The sequence below is a fragment of the Anomaloglossus baeobatrachus genome, chromosome 3, assembly GCF_048569485.1.
Source record: "Anomaloglossus baeobatrachus isolate aAnoBae1 chromosome 3, aAnoBae1.hap1, whole genome shotgun sequence".
NCBI lineage: Eukaryota > Metazoa > Chordata > Amphibia > Anura > Aromobatidae > Anomaloglossus > Anomaloglossus baeobatrachus.
In genome coordinates, this window is record NC_134355.1 from 129,803,414 (window position 1) to 129,821,537 (window position 18,124).

Here is an 18,124-nt window from a genome sequence, read left to right on the forward strand (position 1 = left end):
TTTTGACGGCTTCTGGTATTCCTCCTGAAGTCATCTCCACTATGACTCGGGCCCGTAAGTCTTCCTCCGCTAAGATCTATCACAGGACTTGGAAAATTTTCCTGTCCTGGTGTCGCTCTACCGGCCATCCTCCTTGGCCATTCTCTTTGCCGACCCTTCTGTCTTTTCTACAGTCCGGTCTGCAGCTAGGACTGTCCCTCAACTCTCTCAAGGGACAAGTCTCGGCTCTGTCAGTTCTGTTCCAGCGACGTCTCGCTCGGCTGGCTCAGAGTCCGCACCTTCATGCAAGGCGCGTCTCACATCATTCCGCCTTATCGGCGGCCCTTGGATCCCTGGGACCTTAACTTGGTCCTCACGGTATTGCAGAAACCCCCTTTAGAGCCCCTTAGGGAGGTTTCTTTGTATCGTCTTTCTCAGAAAGTGGCCTTTCTGGTTGCCATAACTTCTCTTAGGAGAGTCTCTGATTTGGCTGCGCTCTCCTCGGAGTCACCTTTTTTAGTTTTTCATCAAGACAAGGTGGTTCTCCGTCCGACTCCGGACTTTCTTCCTAAGGTGGTCTCTCCCTTCCACCTTAACCAGGACATTACCTTACCTTCCTTCTGTCCGGCCCCTGTTCATCGCTTTGAAAAAGCTGCATACTCTAGATCTGGTGCGTGCTTTCCGGATCTATGTGTCTCGCACCGCTGCGCTCAGGCGGTGCACCTCTCTTTTTGTGCTAACCACAGGTCGGCGCAAGGGCCTCCCTGCTTCTAAGCCGACCTTAGCCCGTTGGATTAGATCGACTATTTCGGACGCCTACCAGAGTACTTAGGTGCCTCCCCCGCCGGGGATCAAGGCACACTCGACCAGAGCTGTCGGTGCCTCTTGGGCTTTTAGGCACCAGGCTACGGCTCAACAAGTCTGTCAGGCTGCCACTTGGGCTATCTTGCATACCTTCTCGAAGCACTACCAAGTGCATGCTCATGCTTCAGCAGATGCGAGCTTGGGCAGATGCATCCTTCAGGCAGCTGTCGCCCATTTGTGAAGTTAGGTTCTGCCTACTTCTTAGTTTTTCGGTTTATTTCCCACCCAGGGACTGCTTTGGAATGTCCCAAGGTCTGGGTCTCCCAAAGGAACGATAAAGAAAAAGACAATTTTGTTTACTTACCGTAAATTCTTTTTCTTATAGTTCCGTCTTGGGAGACCCAGCACCCTCCCTGTTGCATGTTGGCAAATTCTTGTTCCGCGTGTTATCACCGGCTGTTGTCGTGGACAGAGTCTCCGGTTGTTCCGGCTCTTGCTCTGTTCTACTTGTGGGTGGCTATTCTCCTTCAGCTTTTGCACTAAACTGGCTGGGACTGGCTCACCAGGGGGTGTATAAGCTCAGAGGGAGGAGCTACACTTTTAAGTGTAGTACTTTGTGTGTCCTCCGGAGGCAGAAGCTAAACACCCAAGGTCTGGGTCTCCCAATACGGAACTATAAGAAAATGAATTTACGGCAAGTAAACAAAATTGTCTTTTTTGTGTATATTTAGTATTCAGCATTCTGCTATTTCGTCCAAAGCTTTCTACTTTGTGTTGTAAAAAAACCTATATGAATTTATGCAGTGCTGTGTGTTCATTGTTTCCTCATTTTTAACATTTTGGTTTTATTTTTTTCCCAGTGAAACCAAAATTTTTAGGCGTCCGTGTTTTCAAAAATTATGACCTGGAAAAACTTTCTCAGTATATTGACTGGAAGCCTTTCTTCGATGTGTGGCAGCTCCGAGGAAAATACCCCAACAGAGGATTTCCAAAAATCTTTAATGATAAAGCAGTTGGTAAGAAAAAAAAAACAAAATAACTAAAAACTTTTATCTCTATTGCTGCTGCTGATGGTATACAACCAGGAGTCTCAAACATGGTTGGGTATTTAGGCTACACAAAGAAAAAAAATGAATTTGGGGCCTTCATTCTTTGCTGGACAAAGTGACATTTTTAGTGATACCATTTTTATTTCTATACACCTTTTGATCACTTTTTAGAACATTTTTTGCTTATTTATTAGAATCTTTTAAAATGTTTTTAAATGTGATTCATCGTATGGGTTATGGTAGTTTTATAGTTTGGGTCATTACAGATGCAGTGATAACAAATGTGCACTTTTTTGTTTGGATTTTTAGTTTATATATAAAATTTGCATTTTTAGTAATAATTTTTTACATGCTTTATTTTTATTTTTTTTTATCCCCTTCTTGTAAGTAATATCATCTTACAATTGTAACCATACAGTAATTTTGGCCAAAATCTTGTAGTATTGTTCCCCATCCAAGTCGATATCTTGTTGTTATGTCCCCCATCCTTGTTCCCATTCCTGTAGGAATATTCCCCATCCTGTTCTCCTTCCTGTAGCAATGTGCCCCATCCTGGTCCCCTTCTTGTAGTAATGTGCACCATCCTGGTCCCCTTCTTGTAGTTATGTGCACCATCCGGGTCACCTTCTTGTAGTAATGTGCCCCATCCTGGTCCCCTTCTTGTAGTAATGTGCCCCTTCCTGGTCCATTTCCTGTATTAATGTGCCCCTTCCTGGTCCCTTTCCTTTATTAATGTACCTTATCCTGGTTTCCTTCTTGCAGTAATGTGCCCCATCCTGGTCCTCTTCTTGTAGCAATGTGCCCCATCCTGGTCCCCTTCTTGTAGCAATGTGCCCCATCCTGGTCCCCTTCTTGTAGCAATGTGCCCCATCCTGGTCCCCTTCTTGTAGTAATGTGCCCCTTCCTGGTCCCTTTCCTGTATTAATGTGCCCCTTCCTGGTCCCTTTCCTTTATTAATGTACCTTATCCTGGTTTCCTTCTTGTAGCAATGTGCCCCATCCTGGTCCTCTTCTTGTAGCAATGTGCCCCATCCTGGTCCCCTTCTTGTAGCAATGTGCCCCATCTTGGTCCCCTTCTTGTAGTAATGTGCACCATCCTGGTCCCTTTCCTGTATTAATGTGCCCCTTCCTGGTCCCTTTCCTTTATTAATTTGCCCCATCCTGGTTTCCTTCTCATAGTAATGTGCCCCATCCTGGTTCCCTTCTTGTACTAATGTGCTCATCCTGGTTTATCTTGTAGTAATGTTCCCCATCCTGGTCCCCTTCTTGTAGTTATGTGCCCCATCCTGGTCCTGACAGAAAAATAAGAAAGTTATGGCTCTTAAAAGAAGGGGAGAAAAAAAACCAAACAAACTGAAAATCGCTAGGTGGTGAAGAGATTGAAGTCCAAAATTCAGTGCCAAGTAATTTTGTTATATGTGAGGGTTAAAGCCTTGTTTTTCTTATAAACTGCTCAAGATCTCTAGCTTCTTTTCTTCCAGAACCGCACTAATATTTGTGCAGGTAATGATTTTGCCCCTTTGCCTTCAGTTGTTGAAGCAAAGCTTACATAGTCACAAAGATATAGCTGAGACTGTAATGTAAGTTTAACTCTTTCCCTCAAAAATGTTTTAGAAATGCTAAAAAAAGGGCATTATAATTACAATCAGTGATGGTCTTGGCTCGTGGATGTCCGATCATTCTTGGTCTCCCAGGTTATGGTATAAAACAATTTATTCTGCCATAATCTGCAACAACGTTTCAACGTATATTAGGTATCAAGGTATTTGAGATTTGCACACTGTCTATTGTAAGAGGTTTGGATCTTTGTACAAGAAGGTTCCTTGGAGGATCGTATTTTGTGTCCTCTTGGAGAGTGTTGCTTCTTTTTACTTTTTCTTAGTTTAGTCTCCCTATTACTATGGCTTCTGTGTAGAGTTTGTAGGGTTGGTAATCCAAATGTATTTGACTGTCGTCACATTCTGTACAGAACTAAAAGCACAGCCGCTGACCTGGGCCATAACTGCATATACTGGAACCTTTACTGAGGAAAACCATGTTATTTCTTATCACCATTATGTTTTTTTTAATTTAAGGTGAAGAAGCTAAAAAAGTTTATGATGATGCACGAAACTTGCTGCAAGTCCTAATACGACAAAGGAAAATTCAGGCCCGAGGAATTGTCGGCATCTGGCCAGCTCAGAGTGTCCAAGATGACATTTTGTTATATGCAGAGAAGCATGATCCGCATTCTTCTGAACCCATTGCCACTTTCTATGGCCTGAGGCAACAGGTAACTTATTTATGATAAATGTGATGGAGGTTTGCACAGCATGTTTTATTGCACATGCATGTTTTTCAATGACCAAGCTCCAGAGTAGCTGAGTAATGGGGCACTTATTAAGAGCAGTTCATAACTAGGATTTTACATTGACATATGCCAAAACTTTCAAAGGGAATCTGTCAAATCTGTCAGCAGGATTTTGCTACCTCATCTGACAGCAGCATAAGTAGGCAAGGAGATTTTGAATCCAGTGGTGTATCACATAGATTACTGAGTGTAGCAGTTCCGAAACTATCAAAGCATTTAGGTGTAGAGAAACACTGGAGCTGATTGATCACTCACTCACACACACACACACACACACACTCACACACACACACACACTCACACACACACACTCACACACACACTCACACACACACACACACTCACACACACACTCTTTCTGGGCTCTCACTCAGTAGAGATTGTGCATTCACTGTGAGCTGTCACCAGGTGATAAACCCTTTTTAACCCCTTCAGCCCCAGAGTCTTTTCCGTTTTTGTTTTTTGGTCCCCTTCTTCCGAGAGCCGTAACTGTTTTATATTTTTCTGTCAATCTTGCCATATGAGGGCTTGTTTTTTTGAGGGGCGAGTTGTACTTTTAAATGAAACCATAAGTTTTACCATATAGTGTACTGGAAAACGGCAAAAAATTCCAAGTGTGGAAAAACTTCAAAAAAAAGTGTGATCGTACAATAGTTTTTGGGATATTTTATTCACCATGTTTTGACTATATGGTAAAACTGATGTATCATTGTGATGCCTGAGGTCGGTGCGAGTTTGTAGACACCAAACATGTATAGGTTTACTTGTATCTAAGGGGTTAAAAAAAATTCACAAGTTTGTCCAATAAAAGTGGCGCACGTTTTGCGCCATTTTCCAAAACCCGTAGCGTTCTCATTTTTCGGGATCTGTGGCTCAGTGATGGCGTATTTCTTTGTCGCTCCATTGGGAGACCCAGACAATTGGGGTGTATAGGCTATGCCTCCGGAGGCCGCACAAAGTATTACACTTAAAAGTGTTAAGCCCCTCCCCTTCTGCCTATACACCCCCCGTGCTCCCACGGGCTCCTCAGTTTTTTGCTTTGTGCGAAGGAGGTCAGACACGCACGCACAGCTCCACAGATTGGTCAGCAGCAGCTGCTGACTATATCGGATGGAAGAAAAGTGGGCCCATATAGGGCCCCCAGCATGCTCCCTTCTCACCCCACTCTTGTCGGCGGTGTAGTTAAGGTTGAGGTATCCATTGCGGGTACGGAGGCTGGAGCCCACATGCTGCTTTCCTTCCCCATCCCCCTCAGGGCTCTGGTGAAGTGGGATCCTATCGGTCTCCAGGCACTGAGACCGTGCTTCATCCACAACTCCTGGGAGACTGCTGGATAGGAGCCGGGTATCGTTCAGGGACATGGCCCTGCTAATTGGAGGTACTCTGTGTCCCCGTGGGGACCGCGCACAGCAACACTCCAGCATTGCTGGGTGTGCTAGTGCACCGGGGACCGCGGCGCTGACCGGGTTAATATGTGCCATTACACACTCAGCGCTGCTGAGTGTGTTTATGTATAGGGACTGCCGCACTAACCGCCGCTGCCAGGGAAACACTGCGGCGCGGCTGGGACTTGTAGTGCGCCGGGGACTTTCGCGCCGGCCGCGCTTTTACGGCGGCCGCGTTTATTACTAGAGTCCCCGGCTTTTTGCGGCCTAGTTTCCTTTCCTCCCGCCCACAGCCCTGACAGGCAGGGGAAGGGCGGGACGCTGCACAGAACGAGCAGCACTGAGGGCTGGAGCATGCTTTGCATACTCCACTCCCCTCACTGTGCACAGTGCAGTTCTGAGCCACGCCCACGGCTCCCACCTCTCCTCAGGACGCCGGCAGCCATTCCTGTCAGCTCCTTGGACGCTACAGAGGGGGACAAAGTCTGGGAGACTCAGGCAGGGACTCTGGTGGCCTCACAACCGCTTTAGGCTGGTGGTAAGCAGCACCTGTGGTGCTAGCCCCATTGTGCAGTAGTGTAACATTATATGTTTATGGTATACATATTTTACACTGTATGGTGCACAGTTGATTTCTGACTATATACCCTATTGTGTTACTCAGGGAAGATAATAGCATGGCGCCCACGAAAGGCAGGGGTGCCAAAACACAGGCTTATTATGCTGCCTGCGCCGCATGTATGACCCCGCTACCGGCAGGTTCCACTGACCCTCATTGTGTGCACTGTTCGGCCCCTGTGGCACTTACTCAGCTAGAGCCTCTGCTAAGGGGGGCCCAGGGGGAGCCACCTGCTGACACTGTTCAGGTGACAGGGACAGAGTTTGCAAAACTCTCTGAGACTATGGCTAAGATACTAGAAGCCTTGCAGTCCAGGCCGGTATCTCAGCACAGGGACTCTGTTGAATCTTTGTCCCCTGGCCCACCTCAGTTGGACCAACAATGTCCTCCTGGGGTGTCTCATGGATCCCAGGCTGAGGGTTCTGACACAGACCCCGGCCCCAGACCGACTAAGCGAGCTCGCTTGACAATTCCCTTGACATCCTCATATTGTTCAGGGTCTCAGCGGGGGGAATCTCTAGTTGATGATGCGGACACAGCTGATCAGGATTCTGATCCTGAGGCCGCTCTCAATCTTGATACTCCGGACGGGGACGCCATAGTGAACGACCTTATTGCGTCCATCAATCGTATGTTGGATATTTCTCCCTCAGCTCCTCCGGTGGAGGAGTCAGCTTCACAGCAGAAGAAATTCCGTTTCAGGTTTCCCAAGCGTACACCGAGTATGTTTCTGGACCACTCTGATTTCAGAGAGGCAGTCCAGAATCACCATGCTTGTCCAGATAAGCGTTTTTCTAAGCGCCTTAAGGATACACGTTATCCCTTTCCCCCTGACGTGGTCAAAAGTTGGGCTCAGTGTCCCAAAGTGGATCCTCCAATCTCCAGACTGGCAGCTAGATCCATACTTGCAGTGGAAGACGGGGCTTCACTCAAAGATGCCACTGACAGGCAGATGGAGCTCTGGTTGAAATCCATCTATGAAGCTATCGGCGCTTCTTTTGCCCCAGCATTCGCAGCCGTATGGGCGCTACAAGCTATCTCAGCAGGTCAAGTGCAAATCGACGCAGCCACACGCACGTCCGCGCCACAGGTGGCGTCCATAACCACACAGACTTCGGCATTTGCGTCTTACGCTATTAATGCTGTTCTGGACTCTGCGAGCCGTACGGCGGTTGCAGCCGCCAATTCGGTGGTACTCCGCAGGGCCTTGTGGCTACGGGAATGGAAGGCAGATTCTGTTTCCAAAAAGCGCTTAACTAGTTTGCCAATTTCTGCCAACCGATTGTTTGGCGAGCGTTTGGATGAAATCATCAAACAATCCAAGGGAAAGGATACATCCTTACCCCAGCCCAAACCGAAAATACCCCAACAGAGGAGGGGGCAGTCGAGTTTTCGGTCCTTTCGGGGCGCGGGCAGGTCCCAATTCTCCTCGTCCACAAGGCCTCAGAAAGATCAAAGGAACTCTGATGCATGGCGGTCTAAGTCACGTCCTAAAAAGGCCACCGGAGGTGCCGCTACCAAAGCGGCTTCCTCATGACTTTCGGCCTCCCCACTCCGCATCTTCGGTCGGTGGCAGGCTCTCCCGCTTTTGCGACACCTGGCTGCCACGGGTAAAAGACCGTTGGGTGAGAGACATTCTGTCTCACGGTTACAAGATAGAGTTCACCTCTCGTCCCCCGACTCGATTCTTCAGGTCATCCCCGCCTCCCGAGCGAGCCGAGGCTCTTCTGCAGGCGCTGGGCACTCTGAAGGCAGAAGGAGTGGTGGTCCCTGTTCCTATTCAGCAACAGGGTCACGGTTTTTACTCCAACTTGTTTGTGGTCCCAAAGAAGGACGGGTCTTTCCGTCCTGTCCTGGACCTGAAACTTCTCAACAAACACGTAAAGACCAGGCGGTTCCGGATGGAATCCCTCCGCTCCGTCATCGCCTCAATGTCCCAAGGAGATTTCCTTGCATCGATCGATATCAAGGATGCATATCTCCACGTACCGATTGCTCCAGAGCACCAGCGCTTCTTGCGCTTCGCCATAGAAAACGAACACCTGCAGTTCGTGGCACTGCCGTTCGGCCTAGCAACAGCCCCACGGGTTTTCACCAAGGTGATGGCTACTGTAGTAGCGGTCCTCCACTCTCAGGGTCACTCGGTGATCCCGTACTTGGACGATCTGTTGATCAAGGCACCCTCTCTAGAGGCATGCCAACACAGCCTCGACGCTACCCTGGAGACTCTCCAGAGTTTCGGGTGGATCATCAATTTTCCAAAGTCAAATCTGACACCGGCCCAATCGCTGACATATCTTGGCATGGAGTTTCATACCCTCTCAGCGATAGTGAAGCTTCCACTGATCAAGCAGCGGTCACTACAGACAGGGGTACAATCTCTCCTTCAAGGCCAGTCACACCCCTTGAGGCGCCTCATGCACTTCCTGGGGAAGATGGTGGCAGCAATGGAGGCAGTTCCGTTCGCGCAGTTTCACCTGCGTCCACTTCAATGGGACATCCTACGCAAATGGGACAGGAAGCCGACGTCCCTCGACAGGAACGTCTCCCTCTCTCAGGCGACCAAAGCTTCCCTTCGGTGGTGGCTTCTTCCCACTTCATTATCGAAGGGGAAATCCTTCCTACCCCCATCCTGGGAGGTGGTCACGACGGACGCGAGTCTGTCAGGGTGGGGAGCGGTTTTTCTCCACCACAGGGCTCAGGGTACGTGGACCCAGCAAGAGTCCTCGCTTCAGATCAATGTGCTGGAAATACGGGCAGTGTATCTTGCCCTGAAGGCGTTCCAGCAGTGGCTGGAAGGCAAGCAGATCAGAATTCAGTCGGACAATTCCACAGCGGTGGCATACATCAATCACCAAGGCGGCACACGCAGTCGGCAAGCCTTCCAGGAAGTCCGGCGGATTTTGATGTGGGTGGAAGCCACGGCCTCCACCATCTCTGCAGTTCACATTTCAGGCGTGGAAAACTGGGAAGCAGACTATCTCAGTCGCCAGGGCATGGACGCAGGGGAATGGTCCCTTCACCCGGACGTGTTTCAGGAGATCTGTTGCCGCTGGGGGGTGCCGGACGTCGACCTCATAGCGTCCCGGCACAACAACAAGGTACCGGTGTTCATGGCACGGTCTCAAGATCCCAGAGCTCTGGCGGCAGACGCCTTAGTTCAGGATTGGTCGCAGTTTCAGCTCCCTTATGTGTTTCCTCCGCTGGCACTGTTGCCCAGAGTGTTACGCGAGATCAGGGCCGACTGCCGCCGCGTCATCCTTGTCGCTCCAGACTGGCCGAGGCGGTCGTGGTACCCGGATCTGTGGCATCTCACGGTCGGCCAACCGTGGGCACTACCAGACCGACCAGACTTGCTATCTCAAGGGCCGTTTTTCCATCTGAATTCTGCGGCCCTCAACCTGACTGTGTGGCCATTGAGTCCTGGATCCTAGCGTCTTCAGGGTTATCTCAAGACGTCATTGCCACTATGAGACAGGCTAGGAAACCAACGTCCGCCAAGATCTACCACAGGACGTGGAAAATTTTCCTGTCGTGGTGCTCTGCTCAGGGTTTTTCTCCCTGGCCTTTTGCCTTGCCCACTTTTCTGTCCTTCCTTCAATCTGGACTGGAAAAGGGTTTGTCGCTCGGCTCCCTTAAGGGACAAGTCTCAGCGCTCTCTGTGTTTTTCCAGAAGCGCCTAGCCAGACTTCCACAGGTACGCACGTTCCTGCAGGGGGTTTGTCACATCGTTCCTCCTTACAAGCGGCCGTTAGAACCCTGGGATCTGAACAGGGTGCTGCTGGTTCTTCAGAAACCACCATTCGAGCCAATGAGAGATATTTCTCTCTCACGCCTTTCGCAGAAAGTGGTTTTTCTAGTAGCAGTCACTTCACTTCGGAGAGTGTCTGAGCTAGCAGCGCTGTCATGCAAAGCCCCTTTCCTGGTTTTTCACCAGGACAAGGTGGTTCTGCGTCCGGTTCCGGAATTTCTCCCTAAGGTGGTATCCCCCTTTCATCTCAATCAGGATATCTCCTTACCTTCTTTTTGTCCTCATCCAGTTCACCAATGTGTAAAGGATTTGCACTTGTTAGATCTGGTGAGAGCACTCAGACTCTACATTTCTCGTACGGCGCCCCTGCGCCGCTCGGATGCACTCTTTGTCCTTGTCGCTGGCCAGCGTAAAGGGTCACAGGCTTCCAAATCAACCTTGGCTCGGTGGATCAAGGAGCCAATTCTCGAAGCCTACCGTTCGGCTGGGCTTCCAGTTCCCTCAGGGCTGAAGGCCCATTCTACCAGAGCCGTGGGCGCGTCCTGGGCTTTGAGGCACCAGGCTACGGCTCAGCAGGTGTGTCAGGCAGCTACCTGGTCGAGCCTGCACACTTTCACGAAACACTATCAGGTGCATACCTATGCTTCGGCGGATGCCAGCCTAGGTAGACGAGTCCTTCAGGCGGCGGTTGCCCACCTGTAGGAAGAGGCCGTTTTACGGCTCTCTTACAAGGTATTATTTTACCCACTCAGGGACTGCTTTTGGACGTCCCAATTGTCTGGGTCTCCCAATGGAGCGACAAAGAAGAAGGGAATTTTGTTTACTTACCGTAAATTCCTTTTCTTCTAGCTCCAATTGGGAGACCCAGCGCCCGCCCCTGTTTTTTTGTGTACACATGTTGTTCATGTTGAATGGTTTCAGTTCTCCGATATTCCTTCGGATTGAAGTTACTTTAAACCAGTTTTTAATTCTTTTCCTCCTTCTTGCTTTTGCACCAAAACTGAGGAGCCCGTGGGAGCACGGGGGGTGTATAGGCAGAAGGGGAGGGGCTTAACACTTTTAAGTGTAATACTTTGTGCGGCCTCCGGAGGCATAGCCTATACACCCCAATTGTCTGGGTCTCCCAATTGGAGCTAGAAGAAAAGGAATTTACGGTAAGTAAACAAAATTCCCTTCTTTTTGCGTCTCAAGCTGACGTTTGTAATGGTACCATTTGTGCGCAGATGCTACGTTTTGATCGCCTATTATTGCATTTTGCGCAAAACATGCGGCGACCAAAAAACATAATTTTGGCGTTTGGAATTTTTTTGCCGCTACGCCGTTTACTGATCAGATTAATTGATTTTAGATTTTGATAGCTCGGACATTTCTGAACACGGCGATACCAAATATGTGTATATTTTTTAATTTTTTAACCCTTTAATTTTCAATGGGGCGAAAGGGAGGTTATTTGAACTTTTAAGTTTTTTTTTTTGTTTTGTTTTTAAACTTTTTATTATTTTTTTTTATTTTACTAGTCCTCCTAGGGGGCTATAGCGATCAGCAATCCGATCCCTCTGCCCTATCTGTAGATCTCCGCTACAGAGCTAAGATCTGCAGATAACGCTGCTTTACTCTCCGTGCGGGCACTATTCCGGCATTGAGAGAAAGTGACTCATGTTAGCTACAGGCGTCATCCAATGACCCTGTGCTACCATGGCAACCACCAAAAGTCAAGTGATCACACACGTGACTTCCGGTGGGGGCGGCGGTAAGTAAATGTGATGGCTGCACGCATATACATCTCGCTGCCAGACTTTGCGAGATGTAAGGGGTTAAATGTTGCGAGTGGAAGCGATTCCACTCGTAACATGCAGGCACACATGTCAGCTGTTGAAAACAGCTGATATGTGCGCGGATCGCTGCAACCTGCCCACGGCAGGGGGCAGGGCTTAGCCTCACAAGTTCCATGACGGATAGATCAGTCATTGGTCGTGAAGGGGTTAAGTAAACAATAATTAGCTCAACATAGAAAAAGAAAGCACAATAGCTTTTTGCTTTTTTAACCCTTGCAGCATGCTGTGCTTAACTCATATAGCAAAAACCTGCTGACAGATTCCCTCTAACCACTGCTTTGGGAATAAATCAGTTTAAAAAGATATTTCACCAACTCCGCCCTGTATCTTCACTGCAACTTAACTGTTGTAAATTGATGCTACATTTTTTTCATTGATAACCTTTACATTACAGTAATAGTAAACCATTTGGACTTGCAGTAGTCTATTGATTGCATATTACAGTCACTGTGCAGTTGCAGTACACTGATGTTTTCCTACCGCACCTGCCAGGACTGGCAATAACTGGTCACAGCAGAGTAATCCATTTGATGCCACGACCAATTACGTCATCAACATTTTTTGACAGATAGAGTGCAGTCCTTCTGTCAGGGCATCGGTACCCACATCTCCATTGTAGTATGCAATAGGTTATCATGGAAGCCAATCTGTCTGGAAGCCTTTATTTGGCCGCTATCCACACAGAAGTGTGGCATAACAAGATGCCAGTTGTAAGTCACCAGGTCTACTAAAGAAATTCACAAGTACTCAAAGGATTGCTGCTTCATCTGCACGGTGCATGCGGTATAAAAAAATGTAATACTTGTGTAAAAGACAATGGTATTCCCTCCCACTGTGAAATTAATAAAGGCCGAGGTATAAACCATAGGTACCTGAAAATGGATACTAATCTGCTGTAGTTTCCTGTTAGATGTAAAATTATGGAGAGCTGATTCCATCTTATTGTTTTATATACTTCAGGCCGAGAAAGACTCTGCGTCTACAGATCCCTACTACTGCTTGTCTGACTTTATAGCCCCTCTGAAATCTGGAGTGCGTGACTACCTCGGAATTTTTGCGGTTGCCATCTTTGGAGTGGAAGACCTCAGCAAAGCCTATCAGAATAAAGGAGATGACTACAACAGTATCATGGTGAAAGCCCTTGGAGACAGACTAGCTGAGGTACATTGGTGAGCAGTTTTGGGGCTGAAGGTCCCGTCACACATAGAGATAAATCTTTGGCAGATCTGTGGTTGCAGTGAAATCATGGACATATTGTTCCATTTGTACATAGCCACAAACCTGGCACTGATTGTCCACAATTTCACTGCAACCACAGATCTGCCACAGATTTATCTCTGTGTGACGGGGCCTCTAGCCTATATTGTTGTATGACTTGGTGGCCCCTGATCACCTTCGCTGTGCTGGATCATATACACTCTGCAATTTAATGCGATCCTATATGGGATGATGGTGTGTGCATTCAGCTGGCAAGATATATTACACGGTCTACCCTGCCAAGTTACATACTATATGTATGAGACACAAGTTCTTGGTTCAACTCTCTGTATGCACTTTGTAATGTTATTTTAATCATTGCTTCTTTGAGAACGTTCTTTCCATTTAATTTAACAAGGCGTTCGCTGAGGAGATCCATGAAAGAGTAAGGAAGGACCTGTGGGGTTACTGCAATGAGGAGGCCCTGAATGTAGCTGACCTCCTCAAGATTCGCTATGAAGGCATCCGCCCAGCTCCAGGATATCCATGTCAGCCCGATCACACGGAGAAAACCACCATATGGCAACTGGCCGACATAGAGGAGGCAACAGGTGCTGGAGTTTTTGGATATGAGCGCTTTACACAGAGGCATAAACTGAAGTCATAATGCCAGGATATGCTATTAATTTATAATCAAGGAGGTCCGACCCCTAAGACCCCGCTAATTCTAATAATATTTCCTTGTACTGCTCTTGGCCACCTGAATGTGGCTGTGCTGCCTGACCTGTTCACTAGATAACATATTTTATATATCCATTGAAATGGTTAATAACTTTATCTAAATACTACCATTACATTCTTCATAGCTAAGGCGAGCTAGGGCATAGACTTCTATAGACAGGCTGTCTCATAAGCAGTAACAAAGTTTAATGATATGTACTAAGTCATTTTTAGGGACAAGATTTATGCATTCCCCTATATCCTAATATTATTACTATTATTAATAATACAGTGTTTAACAGTAATTATACATTTGCATTTTAATGTTTACATTTTTATATTTGATTTATTGTGGGCTTATATAATAAAATTACTTATATCTTGTTCATTTAGGAATAAAGTTGACGGAATCGCTGGCAATGTCACCGGCTGCCGCAGTGTCCGGGTTGGTGTTTTCTAGTCCAATGTCCAAATATTTTGCAGTTGGAAAAATATCTAAAGATCAGGTATGCTGGGAATGCCTATATTGTGCGTTTTATAATCACATGTTCCTACAATGTTTTCTATGCTATCACCAAAGAATCACAGAGCGTAGGCATGTGAACTAGCCATTTCATTTCAAACGTATTCAAATACCTGTGTATAAAGGGGTCGTCCCACAAAGTACATTTTAACTTCCACAATTAAAGTGTTTAAAAAAAAAACAAAAAAAACACACGTTTCTGTGCTGAGAGAAATTTCTAATCTTTGCAACTGTTATGTATAATGACTGTTTCTGACCATGCAGCGATATAGTTTGATCATACAGCATCTCATGGGCACGGGATGAAGCAAGAGAGTATGCAGACAGGATAGCATGGGATCGCAGCAGATTCTTTTTGTGAGGTAAAACATATTTTCTGTGAGGTAATACATTGTTTTTAACCCCTTAACGACCTTTGACGTACTGGGTACGTCACGGTGACATGGTGCTAAACGACCCATGACGTACCCAGTACGTCATGGCGAAATCGCGGTCCCGGAGCCCCGGGGAGTCCAATTTCTTTGATTAAACGGTAGATTCGGGAAGGAGGGCACCTCTGCCTGACCTCAGGAGGGGTGGTGCCTCCTCCCCGAACCTACAGAGGCTGTGATTGGCTGACAAACGCCGCTCAGCCAATTACAGTCACTGTAATGTTCCAGCCATTGAAAATGGCTGGAACATTTAAATCCAGCCCTGATCAGTGCTGCTGTAGCACTGGCCATTGGCTGGAGCTGGGTGATCGGTGCTTCACCCGCCCCCAGCTCTGATTGGAGAGACCGGTCTTGTGACCGCTCTCTCCAATCAATGTGGATCTGCGGCCTGTGACCGTCCCTGGAAGCCGAGGAGAGCGGTCTCTGCGGGTGCCCATCGGTAAGTTGCCGCCCGCCCCTGTCCCCGATCGCCCTGCCAGCCCCGCCGCTGTCTCCGATCGCCCCGCCGCTGTCTCCGATCGCCCCGCCGCTGTCTCCGATCGCCCCGCCGCTGTCTCCGATCGCCCCGCCGCTGTCTCCGATCGCCCCGCCGCTGTCTCCGATCGCCCCGCCCGCCCCCGCCGCTGTCTCCGATCGCCCCGCCCGCCCCCGCCGCTGTCTCCGATCGCCCCGCCCGCCCCCGCCGCTGTCTCCGATCGCCCCGCCCGCCCCCGCCGCTGTCTCCGATCGCCCCGCCCGCCACCGCCGCTGTCTCCGATACCCCCGCCCGCCACCGCCAGCCGTCCCCGATCGCCCCGCCGCTGTCCCCGCCGCCACGCTCGCCACTGTCCCCGCCGCTGCTCCCGATCAACCGCTGTCCCCGCCGCCACGCTCGCCACTGTCCCCGCCGCTGCTCCCGATCCACCGCTGTCCCCGCCGCCACTGTCCCCGCCGCCACGCTCGCCACTGTCCCCGCCGCTGCTCTGGATCCACCGCTGTCCCCACCGCCACGCTCGCCACTGTCCCCGCCGCTGCTACGGATCCACCGCTGTCCCCGCCGCCACGCTCGCCACTATCCCCGCCGCTGCTCCGGATCCACCGCTGTCCCCGCCGCCACGCTCGCCACTGTCCCCGCCGCTGCTCCGGATCCACCGCTGTCCCCGCCGCCACGCTCGCCACTGTCCCCACCGCTGCTCCGGATCCACCGCTGTCCCCGCCGCCACGCTCGCCACTGTCCCCGCCGCTGCTCCGGATCCACCGCTGTCCCCGCCGCCACGCTCGCCACTGTCCCCGCCGCTGCTCCGGATCCACCGCTGTCCCCGCCGCCACGCTCGCCACTGTCCCCGCCGCTGCTCCGGATCCACCGCTGTCCCCGCCGCCACGCTCGCCACTATCCCCGCCGCTGCTCCGGATCCACCGCTGTCCCCGCCGCCACGCTCGCCACTGTCCCCGCCGCTGCTCCGGATCCACCGCTGTCCCCGCCGCCACGCTCGCCACTGTCCCCACCGCTGCTCCGGATCCACCGCTGTCCCCGCCGCCACGCTCGCCACTGTCCCCGCCGCTGCTCCGGATCCACCGCTGTCCCCGCCGCCACGCTCGCCACTGTCCCCGCCGCTGCTCCGGATCCACCGCTGTCCCCGCCGCCACGCTTGCCACTATCCCCGCCGCTGCTCTGGATCCACCGCTGTCCCTGCCGCCACGCTCGCCACTGTCCCCGCCGCCGTCGCACCCACCTTTTCCAGCCGCTGCTGCCCCCGAATCGGCCCCACTGTTCCCAATCGACGGCCGCCGCCTCCTTCATCGGCTGCCCCTTCTCCATCGCCACTACACCTCCTATCCCATCATGTGCTGCAAGCCACCCTCCCCCCACATGTGGGGGGAGGGTGGCTTGCAGCACATGTGGGGGGAGGGTGGCTTGCAGCACATGTGGGGGGAGGGTGGCTTGCAGCACATGTGGGGAGAGGGTGGCTTGCAGCACATGTGGGGGAGGGTGGCTTGCAGCACATGTGGGGGGAGGGTGGTTTGCAGCACATGTGGGGGGAGGGTGGCTTGCAGCACATGTGGGGGGAGGGTGGCTTGCAGCACATGTGGGGGGAGGGTGGCTTGCAGCACATGTGGGGGGAGGGTGGCTTGCAGCACATGTGGGGGGGGTGGCTTGCAGCACATGTGCTGCAAGCCACCCTCCCCCCACATGTGCTGCAAGCCACCCTCCCCCCACATGTACTGCTGCAAGCCACCCTCCCCCCACATGTGCTGCAAGCCACCCTCCCCCCACATGTGCTGCAACCACCCTCCCCCTGGGGCCCCCCTCCTCCATGTGCCATCTCTCTCTCCCATCAGACTCTGCCCCCCTCCCCGATCTGCTGCCTGCTCTCTCCCATCCTCTTCATCTACTGCCCCCTCTCACCCTCCTCAATCTGTTGACTCCTTCATCTGCTGCCTCTTCTGTCTGCAGTGATCCTGCTGCCTAGATCCATCCTGTAAGGTAGGTATCCCCATCTCGCCTCCCTCCCCCCCATCCTCTGCCGCTCCTCCATCCGCTGCGCCCTTTCCCATCCTCTGCCGCTCCTCCACCCGCTGCGCCATTTCCCATCATCCATCCGCTGCGCCCTTTCCCATCCTCTGCCGCTCCTCCACCCGCTGCGCCCTTTCCCATTTTCCATCCGCTGCGCCCTTTCTCATCTGCCGCCCCGCCCTCTCGCATCGCATTATCCAGCGCAGTTGCTCGCTTCCAGACTGCAGTGGATGATGCGATGCGAGACTCGTGCATTGCTCTCACGTTTGGCACTGGTCTTAGTGGCAGGCGCTCATTTTTTTTTTTGTTTGTTCATTTTTTATTTTTTTTTTTTACTGATGTCTGTATTTTTTATTTTGCCAAACTAATTTTTTTGTATGGGGGGGAGGGGGGGGGTCTAGTTTCCAAAATGGGATCACATGTGGGGGAGCTCCATTGCTTAGGCACCTCAGGGGGTCTCCAAATGAAACATGGCGTCTGCTAATAATTCCAATCAATTTTACTGTGAAATGGCGCTCCTTCTCTTCTGAGCCCCGCCGTACGCCCAAACAATTGATTTCCACCACATATGAGGTACCTGTGTACTCAGGAGAAATTGCACAATACATTTTATGGTGCATTTTTTCCTGATACCCTTGTGGAAAAAAAGCTACTTGTTTGAAAAAACAATTTTGTGGTAAAAAAAAGAATAAAATATTTTCACGGCTGAACATTACAAACGTTTGTGAAGCCTCCAGGGGTTCAAAGTGCTCACTAAACAGCTAGATAAATTCCATGAGGGGTCTAGTTTCCAAAATGGGGTCAATTGTGGGGGAGCTCCATTGTTTAGGCACTTCAGGGGGGGTCTCCAAACGCAACATGGCGTCCACTAATAATTCCAACCAATTTTGCTGTGAAATGGCGCTCCTTGCTTTCCGAGTCCTGCCGTGTGCCCAAACATTTGATTTCCACCACATATGGGGTATCTGCGTACTCAGGAGAAAATGCA

At 50.4% G+C, this 18,124-nt stretch overlaps 1 protein-coding gene across 2 annotated transcripts in view; it reads left to right on the plus strand.

Annotated features, from left to right (window-relative positions):
- The window catches only part of MTR (5-methyltetrahydrofolate-homocysteine methyltransferase), a 188,203-nt gene that overhangs the window by 164,594 nt on the left and 5,485 nt on the right, over window positions 1-18,124 (plus strand). For both annotated transcript variants that reach the window (XM_075339442.1, XM_075339443.1), the window contains 5 exons: window positions 1,644-1,799; window positions 3,907-4,103; window positions 12,732-12,932; window positions 13,387-13,579; window positions 14,082-14,194. In XM_075339442.1, coding sequence (XP_075195557.1) covers window positions 1,644-1,799; window positions 3,907-4,103; window positions 12,732-12,932; window positions 13,387-13,579; window positions 14,082-14,194 — 860 coding nt within the window. The remainder of the gene's footprint in view (window positions 1-1,643; window positions 1,800-3,906; window positions 4,104-12,731; window positions 12,933-13,386; window positions 13,580-14,081; window positions 14,195-18,124) is intronic.